Source organism: Chelon labrosus, assembly GCF_963514085.1.
Source record: "Chelon labrosus genome assembly, chromosome: 12".
Classification (NCBI taxonomy): Eukaryota; Metazoa; Chordata; class Actinopteri; order Mugiliformes; family Mugilidae; genus Chelon; species Chelon labrosus.
Window position 1 is genome coordinate 21453886 of NC_140345.1, and position 19804 is coordinate 21473689.

Here is a 19804-nt window from a genome sequence, read left to right on the forward strand (position 1 = left end):
TTTGTCTATGTCATTTCAACCATATATAGCAGGTGCAGTACACAGTGAGGTGAGATGAGTGGACGTTTCTCCAGGACCATAGGACTAAGTACAAGCCTAAAGTGTGCAAGCTTGTGATTTTAAATTGAATGCACTAATAACACAAATACTAAATGTGATTACATAAATAAGTACTGGGTCTGCTCCATCTCCCCCCAGTCTTATCACAATGGTTTGGTCCATGAGTTCTTCGCCAAGTCACCAAACATACCTAACCTTTTTGCACCATGCCAAGGAGACAACCACTCCACCAAAAATGAGTACCAACAACATTTGAGTTTGTTGAGCACCTAAAACTTAGAATAAATCCATTTCTTTTAAAAGAAATTGCTGCTGAGAAATTGTCACACGACACTGATTAAGGTTTTCTGTTTACACGACCAGATAACCAGTCCCTGTCTGCTTCCTTAAATCACAAGTTTAATTCACTGCAACAAAATGTGTATTTAACTCATTAAGACATAAATCAGTACACGTGCAGTAAATCATTCTCTGCGCCAGTCATCCATGAATCAGTGGCATGTGTGTAACATAACAGAAGCCATGTCTCCATTGCGGGAGGAGTGAAAATTTAATTTAAAAAGACATATTGCGAAATTAAGACATCTGTGCAAAATAGTGAGGGTTAATTCTAAAGCTTCACACTTGCAAATCTGTTCAGTTAATCCGTGTAAATGTTGCAGTCGCACAGTTTGTCCCAAAGGAAGTGAAAGCCAAAATGAAGTGTCTCTGCTAATTAAAGGCTCCTGTGTGCGTATCTGTTTATGTGGGTCCCTCGTTTTAGCATCCAGCAGAGTTGTGTCAGAAATGGCTTCCCCTCTTGCAGAAAAAGCATACAAAGTCAGCATGCAGCTAGTCCTACTATGGGTGTATCTCAGCTAATGAGAGAGCAGTGTGAGGAATGAATCTCAGTTTACAGCCTCATTTTAAGCCCCAGTTTGCCTCGTGTATTTTAAGACTCTCTTCTCCCATATAGCCTTCTTGGTCGGGCTGCTGCAGACGGCAGAGCAGCGGCGCATCGCGGGCCAGCTGCTGCTCCAAATGCACAGTCTTATGCGAACCGCTGGCTCCCGGAAAAATAGAAAATCTTTTTTGATTATCGGGTAGGTTGTAATTCAGAGCTGCTTCTGTCTATTTGAGGTCCGTTAAGTACAGTCTGCATCGAGCCTCAGCTAGCGACAGATGGGACTCGGATTTGTGTCTAAATAACTGTTGTCAAAATAGTCACAATGACAATAAGATTGTCGGTGTGAACTGATGTTTACATGTTAACTTATATAATGGCTGGTAGTACCGTCCCACAAGCATGTAGACTGTAAGAAAACACAAACAGTTTCTTTTCAGATGTCTTGCCAAAAGGGATATAAATAGTTTTTGCTTGTTTCCATCACCTCATTACCTTGAGCAATCTCTCAATTCAACTGTGGCAAGCCTGTAAGTGTCTGTGTTTAGTGCTGATGGTTCAATGGATGTCAAATTACATTTCAAATGTCTCTCTCTTCACTGAATGCTTTTATGCTCCTCTAGCTGTCTTGTGTGGTAAGAGCTGTTAACACAAGCAGGTACACAGAAAAGTGCCAGTGGCTTGAAAGGGTTCTAAATGATGGTGGCCAGGGGCCAAGCATGCGTGGACAGACTCCAACGCAGAGACATTTACAGCCCCGGCTTCACTGCTGTCTCGCTAGTCGGTGGCATTAGCTGCCAAGTTGAGGCTTATGTGGATGGTTAAAAGATTAAAAATGCCCACCATATCATGCCTCACTTGCAAAGAATAGTGGAAAAGTCTGTTCCAGTTTTTAAATATGGACTCAATCCTCATTCTGGTTGCTTTGCGCCTCAGTCTCACCCTGGCACCAAAAAGCACTCATGGCACTCATCTTCGGGATAATGTCCCGAGTCAGAGGTCAGACTCCTCAGGTTTGAGACCTTGACACCGCACGTGCACGCTTTTCAATATTACCCGTGCAGAGGTCAGGGGTGACAAAGATAAAAGCAGAGGTAGAGGAGGAGGTCAAAGTGAAGTAGAGTGGGGCTGTTTGTCTGGGCCCCCGTGTGTTTGAGCATGTGCGTCGGTGAAAGCGAACGTCACGGCAGAATGTGAGCCAGCGGCGGCGTCTTTAAACACAGAGCAGCGGTGAAGGGAGCCCCTCTGAGAACAAACGCCCGGGCAGAGCAGAAAACATGTCTGACATGCCGCCGCTCATCACTCTGGAATGTTTGAACAGAAAGGACTGGCAAATATTTTCTTAAATATTGTTCACAGTTCAACTAAATGCCAAGATTGCAACATGAGCGAACATGATTAGTACTACGTTGCCTGCTATAAATCTTTTATTTACAAAAAAAATGCATAATTTTAACTATTGTCTTGTATAGTGTAGATTTATTTTGCCAAAATGTGAACAAATAAGCTATGCTTTGGTTGAAATATGTTTTGAAGGTTGTGTGCTGGGCCTCTCCGGTCCGACAGCTCTGAGATTCCTTAGGAAAATTCCACAGTGTTGTTATATTGACCTGTCAGTCATGGAGAGTCAGATGTCAAAGGTTCAGTAAAAACAGGGCTGTGTGAGCCTGCAGGAGTGTGGACAGGAGAATCCCCCAGTGTGAGGCTTATACTGGCTTTGGGATTTGATGCTTACATGAGCACAGAAAAATTCTTACCCATATCCCTGCATAATCTGAACTGACAAATGTCAACAATTTGGAAATCTTACCTACTTTGTTCCATTGCATATGTTTAAAATGGTCTCCTATAGGTGTACTGCAAACGTAAAGATTCAGCCTATCCATGCTTTCTACATGGATCTGAAAGTGGTTGCTCTAGCTGTGCATGCAGTATACTGAAACCTGGATACGATACATTCTTGCACCAGTATCCCACTTTTCCGACAATCTAGCATATAAAGTGTTGGGACAAAGGCTTATCTAGGCATTCTCAATGAGTGTATTCATGTCCATGTAAACACATGAAGTGGTCGCATGCTTGACATGGGATCATCCTGCAAAGACACAGTAGAGAGTCCACAGAATCACCTGTGGTTTCTGCGCTCCTGAAGAAAACATTTATCCAGTGGTTTCCACCCTCTCTGAGCGTCGCTGTATGAGGTATTGTGGTGGTGAACAGTGGAGGATGACGGCTCTTTGTGTGTGTTTCACTCGCAGGGCATGGCTTTCTCCCTGGAAGAGCGTCTCCAGCTGGGGATCCACGGCCTCCTACCTCCCTGCTTCATCAGCCAGGACGTCCAGCTGCTCCGAGTGCTGAAAAACTATGACATGAAGAGAGACGACCTGGACAGGTGAGCCTTGTGTACAAACTGAGTCGGAAATCTCTTTGCTTTGTTCCTACAGTGACTTACAGTAGCACCTCATCCTCTATCGGCTTCAAATCAGTAGCTCATGAAATGTTGAATTTCAGCTAATCCCCCAGAGAATTCCCAAACCTCTCTGCATGCAGAGAGATCTCACATCTGGAAGCCTTCAAAGTGAAAGAGGCAGATCATCCTTCTGAGATCTACAGCCGTCTCCTAACACCACAGATCTTACTTAACAAATCCCTGCACCATTCTCTTCCCCCTCATTTCTCCACCTCCTCCTCCTCATCATCATCATCCTGCTTGTTTTTCTAACTTCCAAAGCAGCCAAATAAAAATGTCACGTAAGACTTGCATGCAACATGAGACTTGTAGCTGCTGTAGCCTTGAATGTACCTCATGCTTACATTTCAATTTGAATTCTCTGATCAGCTAACATCATCGTCTGGTTTGCAGTTGTGATTTATTGTCTGTATTATCTGCAGGGTGCTGGATATTATCTGTCTGTGAAATTGCGTCGTATTCCAGGCGCCTTCTCTCAGTCAACCACTCCATCAGCTGTCACTCCCAGTGTCAAGCATGAAGGATTTTGGCCTGTGAGACAGGATTCGGGGTCAAAAGGAGCTGGACGGCTTCTTAACAGTCGCCTCATTTTTGCCCCATAGCAACATCACAGCATCAACATCTAAAAACAGTCTTCACAGGCTTCTCAATGCCGTTCCCATGCCCTATCAATGTCACTGATGGTCTGTCTCCGGGATGCGAGTGTGTTCCAGCTTTGGTCCCGTGGACTAAGGACTGCTATTTGCCTGCCCTTGCTCAAGCCTGCTGTGTTTACATACAGTCTGCTCCCCAACTCTCAATCCTTCTTTGGTATTTACCGCCAGACGCTGTCGTTTATTTTTTTACGACAATAACTCAAACCTTAGACTACTTCCCAATCTATTTTAATCAGCTGTCCAGCTTTCCACTCCTTTATTTCAATGGAATTTGTCTTGGATTTGAATTTTTGGGAGAAAAGATGGCAAAGGGAACAGCGCTGCAAGCACACGGGTTTATGATCTGAGATGATGGAGGGACTAAATTATCTGCCGTGACTGTGCCGTCAACAGAGGAAATGGGTGTTCAAACGCTCGGCCAACAAAAATACTACAGTATATAAAACGGTACATCTAACGGGAAACCTCCCATCTAATGAGGTTGTTAGAAAGCAGTAACAGGCTTAAAATGAGCCAGACAGAGCAGAACTGGTTGATCACTCAGGCTAAGATAGAGTATGATGGAGATGGATGTCGCCCTGGCCGCCTCGCTGTGTTGACTTTAAAGGAAACACTGCAGTCAGTAAGACAGCAGGAATATAGCTTTATGGAGCTTTGTGTACTGTAAATACTCCCGTTTCCTGGGTGTGGGTAAGGCCCACACCTTTTAAGGTTACAGATGGGGAAAGAAATGTTCCGTAATGTTTGCCAGCATTAAATCAAGTGATAGCACACTGCTGCGATATGTTGGGAGTTGCTGAAGAGATTTAATTATGGGGTTGTATGATGAGTGATGGCGATGAGTGAGGTCACCTTAATGCAAAAGCAAAAAAAAAAATGTTTTCTTGTTCTGGAAACTGGAAACTCTGTTTACTTGACTTCACAACACAGTCTGCCTGTGAATGCATGTTGTACAAATGACATTATTATTATTATCATATCTCGCTTATGCCTGTCCTTAAAACCCCGCTACAATCAGTTTATTATATTATCAGAAGTGGAAAAGTTGGTGCGATTACAAAGTTCTTGCTTGAGAAACTGATATATCATTGTCTTTGCTTTTTTTATGTAATTCAAACCAAACACCAATTGTTTCAGGTTTAATCTAAGCCTCGTCTGAATCACTTTTCGAGATACTTTATTCAAATCTGTTTCTGCTCTGTTTCTGGCCTGCGAGTCCCTGACCCGCTCCTTGCTTCTATTCACCTATTGTTAAACGGTTCATTAAAACAGTGCTAAAGAAATTTAAAAGATTTGCACATTCTCTGTGAAAGTAAATTGCCCATTAAATATTAAGTTTCTGCACAGAAACAGCCAGCTCTTTAAAGTGTAGACTAGACCCTTAACCACTTTCTTCCCTAAGAAGACTGTACCTTTAGAAACTGACTTCGTTCAGGTGTCCCTGGCCTGACAGTGTTGGGAATCACATGGAATTACATCACATGAACTACCTACATGATAACTGAAGCTGCTTTCACATATGTGCTGCAGCCCTGAGCACATGTAGCCTATGACAAGGGACTGTCATGTCAGACATGTTGTCATGACTGGAAATGCTCCATTTGATTTAAGGCCCTTGGGTTGATCATGCAGAGCAGCAGAATATGAGGCAAAAAGTACACTGCACACGATTCTGGCGTCTAGCCCTTAAACAGAAGTTCCAGAGGTTCAGTTTCTCCGCAGTTCTGTAAAATAGCTTTCTTCTGCACCCTCACATGTTTGAGGTTTTTCCCAAACCACCAGTACTAAATAACACAATGTCACATCCCCAGCATGGCGCTGTAAAGTCCATTTAATGTTCGCTTCAATTGACCTGCACGTGCATATTATTCGCACAGCTCCTCCACGTAATGTCTAAATATGTGAGAGGGCATCACCAGTTCACGGTCAGTGAACCTGATTGACTTGACGTTGTCTGGAGTTCATATGAGAGAACAGCTAGAGAAATACCATCTCTTGATGAGCCTGACATGTGGTTGAAAGCTCTGGGAAAAAAAAGATAGTGGGCCTGCTTCAAAACTGAAATCAATTTCACTTCAATATTACACTGCATATTGAAGATGTGATATATTGCATGTGGCAGAAGCTAATTTTGAAGCTAACAGTTCTCTTCACGGGCAGCTGTCACCGCCGTGTATTGTGCAGCTGCTGCAGCCTAACCTATAGAGAGTGCGCGCATGCTTTGTATCCCCTCGACAAGAGGCACCTTGTGCACGTGGATTTATGGAAACTTCACTGATTAGGAAAAGAGCCCTTTCTAATTTGGGGTCACATGCAAACCCTTCAGTTCCCGGTCAATCTACAACCAGAACAAAGAGCTTGTGTGGGCTATCTGAGCGCTGATCTTTCTTCTGTGTATTTTTTCAGTCATTTGGAACATAAGCAAAAATGTTTTTTCAAACAGTTATTATCCAACAGAATAATGTTTTTCTTCTGTTTCTCTCCTTCTCACTTTTTTTTTGTAACTTCAGTGCTTTTACTGGGGTTTTGCAGTATTTTATCATAATATAGTATCCATATGGACGCACCCATACGCTAAAAACCCTAGCTTCTTGGCTCCTATATCTCTCTTATGCATCTCATTTGCAAACCTCCAGGATTTAACATCTGACTCCAATAAACTGCTCTTTGGTTCAGCAGGTATCTGTCTTCAAGATGTTTAAGATTAACGTCCTTTGCTTTCCTCCCCTGCTGTCACTCCCAGATATGTGTTCCTGATGGGGCTCCAGGACCGCAACGAGAAGCTCTTCTATCGGGTGCTAATGGCAGATATCGAAAGGTTCATGCCCATCATTTATACTCCCACTGTGGGCCTGGCCTGCCAGCAGTACGGCCTCATATTCAGAAGGCCGAGGTGAGTCACGCTCAAACTTCTTATTTTTTTCTCCGTCTTGAGCTATGAAACGGTACATTCCCAAGCGAGAGCAGCCCAGTTGATATTAAGATCAGTTTCAGCTCCACTGCTGCGAACTAACCCGAAAGGAAACGGATTATGCTGTTTTCACTTCTCTGTTTCTGCTCCGTCAATCTTCCACCACTCGGTTATTAAGTGTTTTATGGTACTGGTTTTGTTGCAGCGCTCGGTATCAGCCAGCATTTCTTTCTGCCGCTGGCTGTGTGGCATCAATGTTCCACTGCTTCAGGCTGCCATTTCTCACATGGAGTCCACTGGAAAGAAATGAATGTTCACAGGTTTCATGAAGCCCAGCTGTCGAAGTACCACAAACATGTTTCACACTTGACTGAGGTGGGAAAGTTGGTGTATTGACAAAAACAAAGCGGAATGGAAAGTTTGACGTTTTTGAAGCGTATTGTAGTGACTAAAAAAATAATGAGAAACAGGCACTATGCTGTAACTTCACATTCATTACAAATTAACAAACTAATATGGATTTTTACTAAATGTTAACAGGAGCTGAAGTTGAGTTTGCTGCTTCCACCATCTAAAACATTCGTTCATTTAGTTTCTGGAACCTCTTGTCCTGTGAAGGATCACGGGGGGGCTAGAGCCTGTCCCAGCTGTCATTGGGCAAGAGACGAGGTACACCCTGGACAGGTCGCCAGTCTATCGCAGGGCTAACACAGAGAGACAGACAACCACCAAGTAACCTAATGAGCATGTCTTTGGACGGCCCAAAGGCCCCAGTTGGCAGATGGATTTGAACCCAGAACCTTCTTGCTGTGAGGCATCAGTGCTAACCACTACGTCTAAAGCAGAAGACTCTATATGAGTGTCTCCAATGCAAGAGAGTTGCAGTGGTTCAAAGTTGGAGCCTATCCCAGCTGTCATTGGGCGAGAGGCGGGGTACACCCTGGACAGGTCACCAGTCGCCAGTCTGTCGCAGAAAAATATATTTAAACCAGTTAATTCATTCATATTTTTCAGATTATTGTGTTCATAATATGATTTCACAAGGAAGCGGATGTGAAAGACTGTGTTGTAATATCTTGCTGTAAATCTACTGCTGCCTTTATTGAGCCATAGTCTGGTAGTTGACAGTACGCCTCTCAAAGCTGGTTTGCCAGCTGTCAGTCAAACCCAAAGAACAATAACAACTTAAGTAATAACTTGGTAATACATTGTAGTGAGAAAAGGATAAAAAGGTTCAATGAGTGTGGATCAGAAAATGTTTCGGGAGATGCCATCAACATGATATCTTTTCTTCAGTGATACCTAGAGGGGAGACTTTAACTGTCAACAGTGGTATGCTAGCTAACATTGGCGTCAAAGGCTAGAATGCAATTCTACCCTTCTATTGTGAAAGCACTGTCTTAATCATTCAGAATTTAAATCCTAGATGTCAAACATGTTTGATATTAATCGCCACGACCCCAATAAATCTGCGAGTGGTTCTGGAGGTTTAAGAGCAGATCTGTAATCCCTCACAGATCCCTCACATTACCAGACAATCTTGGCTGAACCCCTCGGTACTGAACGAGGTCCAAAGAGGAATAAAGTCTGAGCCCAGCATAACAGAACAAAATGATAAAGTGATGACAGTTTAAATTCCAAAAGGTCAAAGGTCAACGTCACTGTGTTCGACAAAAATGGACAACACGCTGTATTCAAAGTGATATGAGTCTGAACTGATGGATGGAAAGTGCAACTTGATTGTGTTGCGTTAATTCTACTTAATAACATTATTTTTTATTTCACTTCCCTAGGCTACACTGAACTGGTCAACCTAAAAACCATGTGCCACGACAAAATCAGGAAGTTCAGGAACTCTTAATGTGTGTGTGTGTTATAAAGGAACTGGGCGATTTGATGATAATGTCTAAACCAAACTTGGAAGTTGCAGTGTTTTGTTAGACAGCTCAGTTTGAAGCAAACCATTGTTGACTGTTGAAATCATTGCACAGTTTACCTTGAGTGGCCATGGCTCTGATCCTAGCAGGCAGATGTTCACTGGTTTCCTCTCCTCTTCTGTAAACACACTTTCACTCTCTCTTACACACACCTCTGTATCTGGTTTCTCTCAAATAGGTTCATCAGGTCCAAGCCTCTCACTGTCTGACAGCAAAACTCCCGGTGCAGTCAATTGATATTGAGGCGAAAGTGTTTTCACCCTCACTGTAATGCGCAAATTCACGGCCATGTTTTGTTTTCCTTGGATGTTTTTGCTCTGCATTTAATCTTCCTGAGGCAGTTACAAGTGTTGGGTTTGTTTTCACTCTAATAGAACTGATAGGGGAAAGACCACCCTAGTCAGCTGCCTGTTGGACGTACTCTTAAGCTCTCTTACTGCTGTTGTATGTTTACTGACTAAGCTAAAAGCATGCAGTCCACAAATCAGTTTGCCAGATTTCCACAAACAAGCTGTAAATGCTGACAGATAGAATGGTTTAGTACGGAAAACGTATTTTTAAGAAGTTTGGAATAGCAGCAGAAGGATAGCTGCCCAAGTTGCTAAAGTGGCTTGGTGATGGGAATATATTCTTCTGTCAAGCATCTACTCTACAGCAAAACCAGATTCTTTCCTTCATTCTGGGATGGCTACATTTATACTCCCTCATTAGCGGCTTTGATTAGCTGTTAAAGAAGCTGTTTTACTCAAGCAGTTTTATTACAAACACTTACCTTGGGTCCATTTAAAGATGTTTGGAAACCCAAATTCTCAATTTCTCCCAAACAGTTTTTTACCCGACGGTTCTTCATTTCGGTTTTTCCCTGCAGAACTATGTGGAAACTATTCAAAGCGTGCTTCAACTCTTCTCACACGGAGCTGGCTGGAGGAGTCATTTTATACACTCCCAGTTTCTCACAGCACAGTGGGTCTTGACCTGCAGCCAGAGCCCCAAGGTTAGGATTCTAGTAAATGTGCATCAGGGGTCATATAGAAGGATACAGCCAGGACAAATCCAATTGTCTTTAAATGGATTAGGGTTTTTAGCCAACATGTTTCTCTAGGCTAACAATGCCTGAGAAAAATACAATGAGAAACATGAACTTATTAGCATTATCAACTATCACAAGGATTCTAGGCATTGTTGTGCTCAAATGACGTTACACTTCATTCCTCATGAAGTTACCAGTGAATTAAAATGCATCTAATTTCTGTATAGTGTCATATCAGCCCTAAGATCCAGACATATCCAAACAGACATCACAAAACTTCTAGCCCTTTGAACTTCACGGCTTTATTTATTTTTGTCACTTCACTTTTTCTGAGCTTTTGGAAGCTCGGCAGCCAATCGGAGTCGCCAACTCGTTCAGCCGCCGACTCAACACGCTGAATCGTGTGAAAAGCCGGAAACAGGGGTCCCGTTGTACTAACAGTGCAGGACGAACCAGAAGAATTAGGGTCATAGACGCTCACCAATGGCCTAGGATTGGCTCAGGATTCTTCATGGTTGACATTTCCAAGAAGGTGGAGGAAACTGATTTTGCTTCTCGAGTTTTTGTCTAGCGCCTCGTGGAGTGGTACATTGGTCAAGTCAGTGAATTTTGGTGCATACAGGTGTGAGGAGAATAAAGATCGGAAAAAGAATCATGCTAGAACCTCCCCATTTGACGACATCTTTGAGATTTTGCCCTTTTCATACATTATAGCTGCACGCAACCATTGTGTTGTTTACATGGACAATGTTTTTTCAACCTGATTGAAATGATATGTGTTCACAAGCTCCAAAACATCCATTAAAATACTTCTTATTACATGCACTAGAGTTCCACAAATAATCTGAATAATTGCACAGATGATGTGTGTATATAATCAGAATAACGCCATATAAAAACAAATTCTAAAATCAACACCTTCTCCAGCTGCATCTACTCATGTTGGTAATGAAATGCTGGAAGCAAAATATTTACAGCTCAATGGTTCAAACTCTTTACCAGTCCAAGCCTTTTGACCATTTCTTTCCCGATTTGAAATGTCATTCCGCAGTTCTGTCATTTCCTCCCATTGGTGCCATGTCTTGTCATACAGGGTGACACTGGAAAATGTGAAAATGTCAGTTGTGGTTCGTTGGAGCTGGGATGTGTGGTAGCACCAGAATGTCAAAGACAGACACGTTGTTGCCATTCCAATACGTCCCCTTTGTTGCGCTCACTACCGCAGGTTTGTTGTGCTGCTATGTTTAGTTTTGATGAACTCTTCACACAGCACAGTGGTAGGAAATGTTAAGTCAGTGAACTGGGTGGCGCTTGGGTGAAACAGAAAAGAAAATGTCAAATGGGATTTAGTCATTTCTCACATTGTTTAAAAACAAAAACTTGAATTAGCAGTGGCTAAACCAAATGCTTGTGGTTAAGCAGCCTATGAATGAATTCTTCTGAATTCTCATAACTTGGGTGCTTTAGTCATATTTTCCAACACCTTTTTTTAATGTGAGTAAATCAACTTTCTTTTGACAGTTAAAGTCGCTCAGATTTTTACATTTTGCCCATTTACATGTTTTAGAAATCTCCATGATGGCTAGCTCTAACCCCATATGTGTGTGTGTGCTTGCACTGCATGCATGCATGCATGCATACCTAGGCATGCGTGTCTTCCAGCCAGACCACCATAGCAGCAGATTAGGTCTCTAATCACTGGCTCTCAGGTATAAAGACTTTCTGTGTGGAAGCAGCACCGTCCCCTTGTCTTGCCTGACTTTTACCAGCTAATCTGCCTCATGGAGAATAAACACTCCGACACCAGCCTCAGCACCGGAGGCCAAAGGTCAAGTGTCATTAAGTGTCAAAACAAGGCTGATTCACTGATCTTTAGTTGGATTCAGAGGCAGGAAGGAGGGCCGGAGAAAGGAACACATTCACATCATCAGAAGATTAGTGGACATGCTTACTTTTGTTGGGTTTGTAAGCTTATGAGCGGATACAGTGTTTAGCAGAGAAAGTTGGTTTGTCTTCCTCACAGTTTGTTTCTGTTTTCACCGTAAATGTAGGTTGTGTGCTTTGACAACTGAAAGAACTCACTGTGATAAATGATACGGTTTTGTAGCGGAAAAAAGCTCCAACACATAGCCTGAAACCAAGTTGGGTTTTCCAGTGTCACTAGATACACCGCTGTGGGGTGTCTAAATAAACTCGGCCCGTTTAAATTGAGAGTTCGCGTGTCCAAGGTCCTCTTACGGTAAATGACACGAGCTGATGCATCTTGCTGATGGAGACAAATGATCAACGGTCGTCCAGTAGCGGGTTCTTGGTTGAGTGTTAGGGTGAAGGGTCAGGAACTCTACAGCTTTCTGTCAGGAGCTGGGAAGTAAGACATAGGCATTCTTTAACTCCCTAAAGTCTGGGTTGCAGGCCATGTGCCATGTTATTTTTCTTTCACTTCCATGTGAAAGTCATTGGCCTTATTGCCGGTGTGACAATAAACAGAGGCCCCATCGCTGACTTAAAGGGATTTCTGCTTATTACTAATGAGAGCCCTTTAAAATCTGTATTTGTAGCTGTTACTTAACTAAATAATAAATAGATCCTACGCAAGACAAACAGTCCTGTTTGTGGCTCTGATGCAGAGGTAGGCAGAGATGCATTAGAGACAGGGGATGTTATAATACTCTACTGCCCTCAAATGATGTTGGTGTTTATTTGCATACAGAGCACAAAACTGAGGTCGGATCTTGAGTGCTGGCTGTGGACACATGTAGAGACGTATTTTAATGCCAGGACTTATTGACAGTACAGATGAGACTAAGGTTCTACAGTCATGCTAGCAGTTGTCTGAGGTTTAAAGGCTTAAGCAATACTAATATTTACTACGATAATCTAAGAAAAAAATAAATCATTGTTTAGTATGCGGGCGGCACAGTGACGAGGTGGTTAGCCTGATGCCTCACAGCGAGAAGGTCCCTGGTTTGAATCCCTGGGCTGACTGGGCCTTTGGAGTTTGCATGTTCTTCCTGTGCCTGCGTGGGTTCTCTCCAAGGTACAATGTCGAAACAATAAAATGGCAAAAATACACATAAAATATGTAAATATAATTCATTTTACTCACCAGAACTTAAGAAACTATTTAGAGTTCTCCTCAGAGCCTGTCAACCAAAGGTAGTGCTAATAGTCGTTGTCCTGAATGTTTCCCCGGCTGGGTCAGGCTAGCTAGCTAGCTCCAGGGTTGGATGGACTTTCCTCACAGTATCCAGCTTTTCCTTCAAAGTCCGCCGTGAAAATGTCTTTCTGATAAGATCTGCAACCAATTCGATAGCCTCTCTTCCTTCCGCCATCGTGAGTTCAAAAAATTGCTATCAAAATGTTAACGGGGATGATTTGGTTGTACAGCTCACCACAGATGAACATGAACCGCTAGCTTGGCTTAAACTTGACTGCTTCACCTTGGCTCTCTGACCCTCCAATCAGAGGGTGCGAAAACGCTACCCTAGGCCACAGAGAAAGGCCTAAGAATACGAACTTGAAATGTGATTGGTTAAAGGAACAGCGTCATTACAACGTATTTCAAGCTTCAGCCGCCCGCAGTTTTAATTGTGAAGGCCCAGGCAGTTTTCTTTGACTCCGACGACATGTGACAGCTGAAATATGGCTGAATAAAAGCTCTAATGCAAAGTTACACTGCCAGAAGCACCGCAGCTGAGAGACAGACAAACCATAAAATGAAAATAAAAGGCTATTGGGAATAATTTAATAAGATTAGTGGGAAAATATTAAAATGTAAATCAGTGATTTTGCTAAAGTTTAGGCCAGGAGAGAAGGCTTTGGTGATCCTGATTGTTCGCCACTGCTAATATCAAATACAACCCAGAGCTTAGAATGGAGGCAATATGCAAATTTGTCCCGATGATGCTAGATGTGAGATTTATCCTCTGGAGAAAATGAATGTCAGGGGAAAAAAATCAGGGGATCACAGTTTAATATATCATCCAAAAACCATTCAAATATCAAAACCGATCCACCAAGTAGATGTTGAGGTACATAATAAGATGATCTGCTGGTGAAAGGAAAAGCCAAAGCATTATCCAAGCCATTATGAATCATAGGCCCCTTTCTTCTTCCACTCAGATTTCCCAGGGGATTGAGGGAAATGATACAGTTTCCCAGAAGTTTTTCTTTTATTTTTTTCAGTATGAGCTTTGCTTGGTAACTGGCATGTTTGTTTGTGCAGATGTTCATTTTTTTCATTAAACCCTGGCTGATTCAGTCATAACCTTGTAAAGTTAAGTAGGCGAACCATGAGCACCTACAGTATGTTTCCAATCAACTGTATCACACAGCCCTCAGCGATTAGAGCGCTGTCAAGAGCTACCACATGGTCTTCGCTGACTACTTTGTTGCTTTCTGCAAAATCGAACCTTGAATTGAAAATACTTTAGCGTAGACTTTCAAAGCAGCAGTCTGTATCGGTAATGTCTCATTGATGAGACGTGGCGAAGGTTTTTTGAGCCTCACCAGACAAGGGTAAGTTTACATGTTTACCGATAAATATCACAAAATTAAATTGCAGGGTACCTGGCTGACATGTAAAGCCCATGACACACACGAGCGGGTGTTTTCTGGTTTTGTTGGTGAGCGTCTGTGATCGTAATTCTTCTGGTTTGGACCCCTGTTTCCGGCTAAGTCAATTCAGCATGTTGAGCGAGTTGGTGACTTTGATTGGCTGCTGAGCTTCCAGGAGCATGGCACGGAGTACAATTTGGTGGCCTAGGCAAAGGCAAAGTGAGGTGACATCATGGTCGGCTTTTGTTGCAGGTGGTTTTGGGATGTCTAGATCTTAAGGTTGATACGAAACTACTCTTAAAAGTCTTTCTGAAACCATGGTATGAGCTGCAGGAGGCTATGAATAAAGGCTTAATGAAAGGCACCAGCTGAAGGCGCCTCGGCCACCTCTAAAGTGGCACGTGCTGGATGATGAGGTGTTCCAGTGCTTGCAGATTAGGGGCTTTTGAGCCGTGATCTCACACCATTCTGGCCCACACACGGTGTTACACTCAAGCGTGTGAGAGTAACTATTTCATTAGGATTGATGAGCATCTACGGCAAGTGGAAAACACCCTCTACTTCTGGGTCATTAATCCAGACAGAACTGTTGAACCGTGATGACCGGCTTACAACCGTGAACAAGGAACAGCGCCACTTATCCCGCATACCTCAAGCCCAGGTTCCTGATCATGACCGATGGCATGCCTTTTTTCTGATGTATTTGTTTACTGCGTTTCTGCTCTTTGGCGGACCATGAGAGAGTCCAAGAACAGGCCTTGTTTGAATGGGAGAAGTAGTGCGGAGGAGAGAAATGGTTTGGAATTACACTGACCTCGTGAAGAACGTGGCAAACATTTGGAAATGCTTGCCCCTTGTATAACAATATCACTGAAGGAAGTTTGATGGCTTGTGAGGGCAAAGAAATCTTAGGGCACGGTGGGCTTAACATCCATCTTCCAACAGTATCCCTTAGTATAAATGATGACTCATTCAATACCAAACCTAAATCCATGGTGGTGGTACGATTCACTGTGTAAACATGAAAAGTAATCAAACTGAAACGTATGTTTTGAGTAACTGTCCCCTCCACTAAGACTACCTGACTGATTTGTCTGCGACTGGCAGTAGCATGGACCATTGCTAATTCAAACTGCTATAACTTTCCATGACTGAAAGTGTCTGCCTGGAGTACTAGGTAGCTGGATTTGGCTGTTTAGGACAAAATCCAACCAGACAAACATGAAATCACTGCAAACACATTCATTTAGATTGTTGGTCGGGCCAATGGCTGGCAGCCTAAAAGCCCTCCTGACAGCTTTTGCCAACGTCTTGCATAACCTAACCTCGGACAGATTTGGCTTCAGTCAGGCATTTTAGATGCAGTCAGGGTCTGTACTACAGCTCACTGGTTGTTGCAGCTTTAGGTGAGATTATTTATGGAAGGTTCCTGTATGACCCTGGCCTTATAATACATCATGTCTTTTTCTTTGTTTCAGCCTGTCAGCTTGCAGTCCATCAAACATGTACAGTACCCGACCCCAAGAGAAAGACACAAAATGAACACTTCTAATACTTTCCTAGGGAACTTATTTTTCTTTCTTTCAATAATATGATTTCTTTGCCAGAGCTGCTGAATGACGCATTAACACAGGACTCTCCATCTGTACTCAGGGCAAAATTATAGAGCGCAGTGCTATTTGGTTTTTATCCCCAAACTTTCTTCGTTGGTCACATTTCGGTTGCGCGTTAGTAATATTTCACCAGCCCACACTGGAAAATACGACTCGCTGGTCATCCCACGAAACTTATCTGATACTCTGTGTGAAACTGCTCTCTGCCTGGTGTGTAGTTTAAAAGCAGCACGCGGCGGGGAATTAATTCACCATGTGTCGCACAAGTTGGCAACAAGGTCGGATCTCTTCTAATGGCTTTAACGTGAATTTCACAGAGCACTGGGACATGAGGAAAAATATGACAGCGGTGATTCAAAAGAGTTGCAAGCCTAGGCATTCTGCTTAACTTTTAAGTGCATTAGAAATACCAGAACTGCCAAACATACCATCATACTAGTACAGAACGTGTCTTTCCTCTTGCCTCGAGAAACGATAAAGCTCAAAAGTGTGAGCGTTAAATACGATGCCTTGTGGAATACCCCCTATGTTCACAAACGTTGGCCACTTCCACCACTTTGTACTAATGCACGCTGTATGTTTTTATAATGTTTTCTTTTCTCCACAGTCACTGGTGCAGGACCCTTATAAACCCACAAAGAGACTGCAAATTGAAACACAGCTATATTATTTCTTTATTATACCTGTCAAGGCTGGAATGTGTGTGTGTGTGTTGCTTGGATGCCGGAACAGAGGGTCTGAGGTGGCTTTTCCCAAGCTAGTGTAGGAGGGTTGCCAGGGGCCTCTGCAGAGTCATTTCACACCACTGACCTTAACTGGCCTCAGTCCTGCATGACATGTAATGGCCAGATGGGTGTGTGTGACGTAATACAGTACATGCATGCAGTCCATGTGTATGTATGCATGTATGTGAGGGCATTTAAAGATCAGATCTTGGCCATTTTGGGGAAGATTTATGGAAACAACAAACAATCTGCAACAATATCAGTACATTGTAGTTGTCATTTCCCTTGCAAACAACAAATTGCACACAGTACATAGCGGTGGACAAATTGTTTCCTCCAAGATCATTCATTAATTTTCTGTAACCACTTGTCCTCTGGAGGGTCATGGGGGTGATGAAGGCGGGGTACACCCTGGACAGGGTGTCAGTCTATCCCAGGACTAACACAGAGAGACCCGGAGTACCCAGAGAAAACCCACGCAGACACTTGGAGAACATGCAAACTCCACACAGAAAGGACCAGTCGGCTGGTGGATTCGAACCCAGAACCTTCTTGCTGTGCACCTCCACATACATATGTAAAAAATAAAACATGGATCGTGCACATAAACTAGAGTCAGGACAGGCTGTCTTCTGTAGTTGTCAAATTTGCACAGATCAGTGTTACATTTCAGATCTGACACATACAGGCAACAGCCATCACGCATGAAAAAGTGCCTGAGTAGTTAGCCGAATCCAGTTTTGTTTCCCTTGGATCGAGGAAAAGCTCAAAACCAATGTTTCCCGTAGTCACTTTGTCATCTTTGATCGCTGTTCTGGTGAAAAACCCACATTATGCCCACATGGAAAAGATGCAAATGCTGTGACACACGCCATCCCCCTTAGATGCACGATGTTTAGACTGTGCAGATTAATGAAGATGATGGAGCTTGACAGCTTGTGGTCACTGAGCCCAACTGTCCATTTGATTCACCGTGACGCCTGTTTTTCCAGGTGTAGCACTCAAGAGTTTCGGTTACAGATGCAGCTCTATTTCTTTTTCTGTGTTGCTAAGGATTACTGTGGGAATGTGGATGCCAAGCAGAAAGTGAGGGGCATATCACACAGTACATGGACCAAGAAGAATTTCAGTGCAGATGCAGTGGAAAATAAACAGTAAAAAGAATGAAATCTGACCTCTTGTTGGGGGACGTCATAAAGCAAACCATCAGATATACATGCTCATGCTCATACTGTTCTTGCATTTCTGCATTATATACTAGATTACCCATGTTTTCATCACTTAGATCAGGTTGTAAGGTTTATTCTCCTACAGTAATACTGTGCAAGTATGTGACAAGCTTAAGTTAGTAAGTTGGAAGCAGGTGGAGGTATTTCTCATAGCTGGTTCTATCAAGATATAAGTCTGGTATTTAGATTTCATTATGGGGCATTTTTCCGACCAATTTATTTGACCTGATTGTGTAGCTGTATCTTTGCTTGGAGCAGTGCAGCCCGTGTCTGAAACTGGGTCAGCCTCATGTTGACACGGGACACTCCTCATTGCCGATAAGAGCTGAATCAACAGATCCCTCATTAATCACCACTTTTGTGTTTAAAATATATTTGCGATCTCCGTTTCCGATCTGCTTCTTATCTGCGTGTATGGTGAGAAAAGTGTGAGCGCTAATTTCTCAGCGTGTTGGCTCTGTGTTTCTCGCCAAAAAGTCTGGCCCTCGGTTGTAAACCGAAAACTTGAGGACGTCCATCTGCACCCATGTCCTGCGTTAGATGTCAAACCAGCCAAAAACACGTTTAACATACATTAGTTAAGTCACACAACCTTTACACCGGTATGAAGTATTTTGTAGTGTCAGCTATTTGAAGATAATCAAGAGGCTGGCAATTTGCTCAGTGGGAAATCTCTCTGTGAGAATGCATGCACGTGCACTGCCTCAGTGAACTGTCCTTGATAGTTCCTCTGATGTTTATATTAGAGAGCGCTGTATTATCTTAATGTAAACTCAGCCTAAAATTCAGCTCTTGGGAAATCAAACCAAGTAATTTCAACGACTTGTGTCTGCACAAGACCTGATGTAACATCCTCTGATACCTCAAAGCAGCTGAGATGGTTCATGCAACCAATTTTTAAAGCATAGAAATCTTTTGCTGCGAACCTATTGGGCTTTAAGTGTACTAAAATTTCTGTTGCATAATAATAATTACTAATCCAATAGGAAGGAATCATGGTGATTATTCTAAATCTAATGTACAGTGATTCAAAACACACAATGAGCTTACTTGGCAGGGGGAAATCAGAAGATCATTTGTTAGAGTTAATGTTTTATAGTGCCGCAACAAATATATTGCAGTTTTTTTTCTTCTGTAAACAGATGATCGCTATAAGAGTGATTTATTTTGAAATGTGAAAACACAATCAAACTTAGTTTATCTTGCTTAAAAATAAGATCCCAGCCAATGTTTTGTGCTACTATTGTATGTTGTTGTAAATGGATGACATGGTTCACGTAGAATGTATTTTGGCCGGGGTCCTCTGGATGTCAGATCTCTGACACCATCCTGCTGTTTTATAGCATTCATATTTGGCAGAAAATCCTTCTGTATCATTTTTTGATTTAGGTCTTTGTTGATGCTCTTGGTGAGTGTGCTGGGCTTTAGCGACTGCAGCAGTAAATTTAACGGCACGTTGACCGTCAGGTTATTACGGTGTTTTCATTGCGACATTCTTGATCTTGGTGGTGATGTAGACTAAACCTTTTGGACCCTGACTGACCTCAGCAGATGACTCCAGATGGCTTTCCCTTTTGAATCTCTTTAACCGTTTTCATTCTGTGAGAGTTGACCTCTGCTGTGGCATCCAGAACATTCATATTGATTTAGGACTCAGTGTTGCATCAGTTAGAGCTGCAGCTCTAGTGTCTTCCTTGAAAAACTTCACCTTAAGCGTAGTTGCATATTAACAG

At 42.7% G+C, this 19804-nt stretch overlaps 1 protein-coding gene across 1 annotated transcript in view; it reads left to right on the forward strand.

Annotated features, from left to right (window-relative positions):
- Positions 1-19804, forward strand: part of me1 (malic enzyme 1, NADP(+)-dependent, cytosolic) — a 75999-nt gene that overhangs the window by 24291 nt on the left and 31904 nt on the right. The window contains exons 2-3 of the mRNA XM_084556877.1: positions 3202-3335; positions 6813-6962. Coding sequence (XP_084413003.1) covers positions 3202-3335; positions 6813-6962 — 284 coding nt within the window. The remainder of the gene's footprint in view (positions 1-3201; positions 3336-6812; positions 6963-19804) is intronic.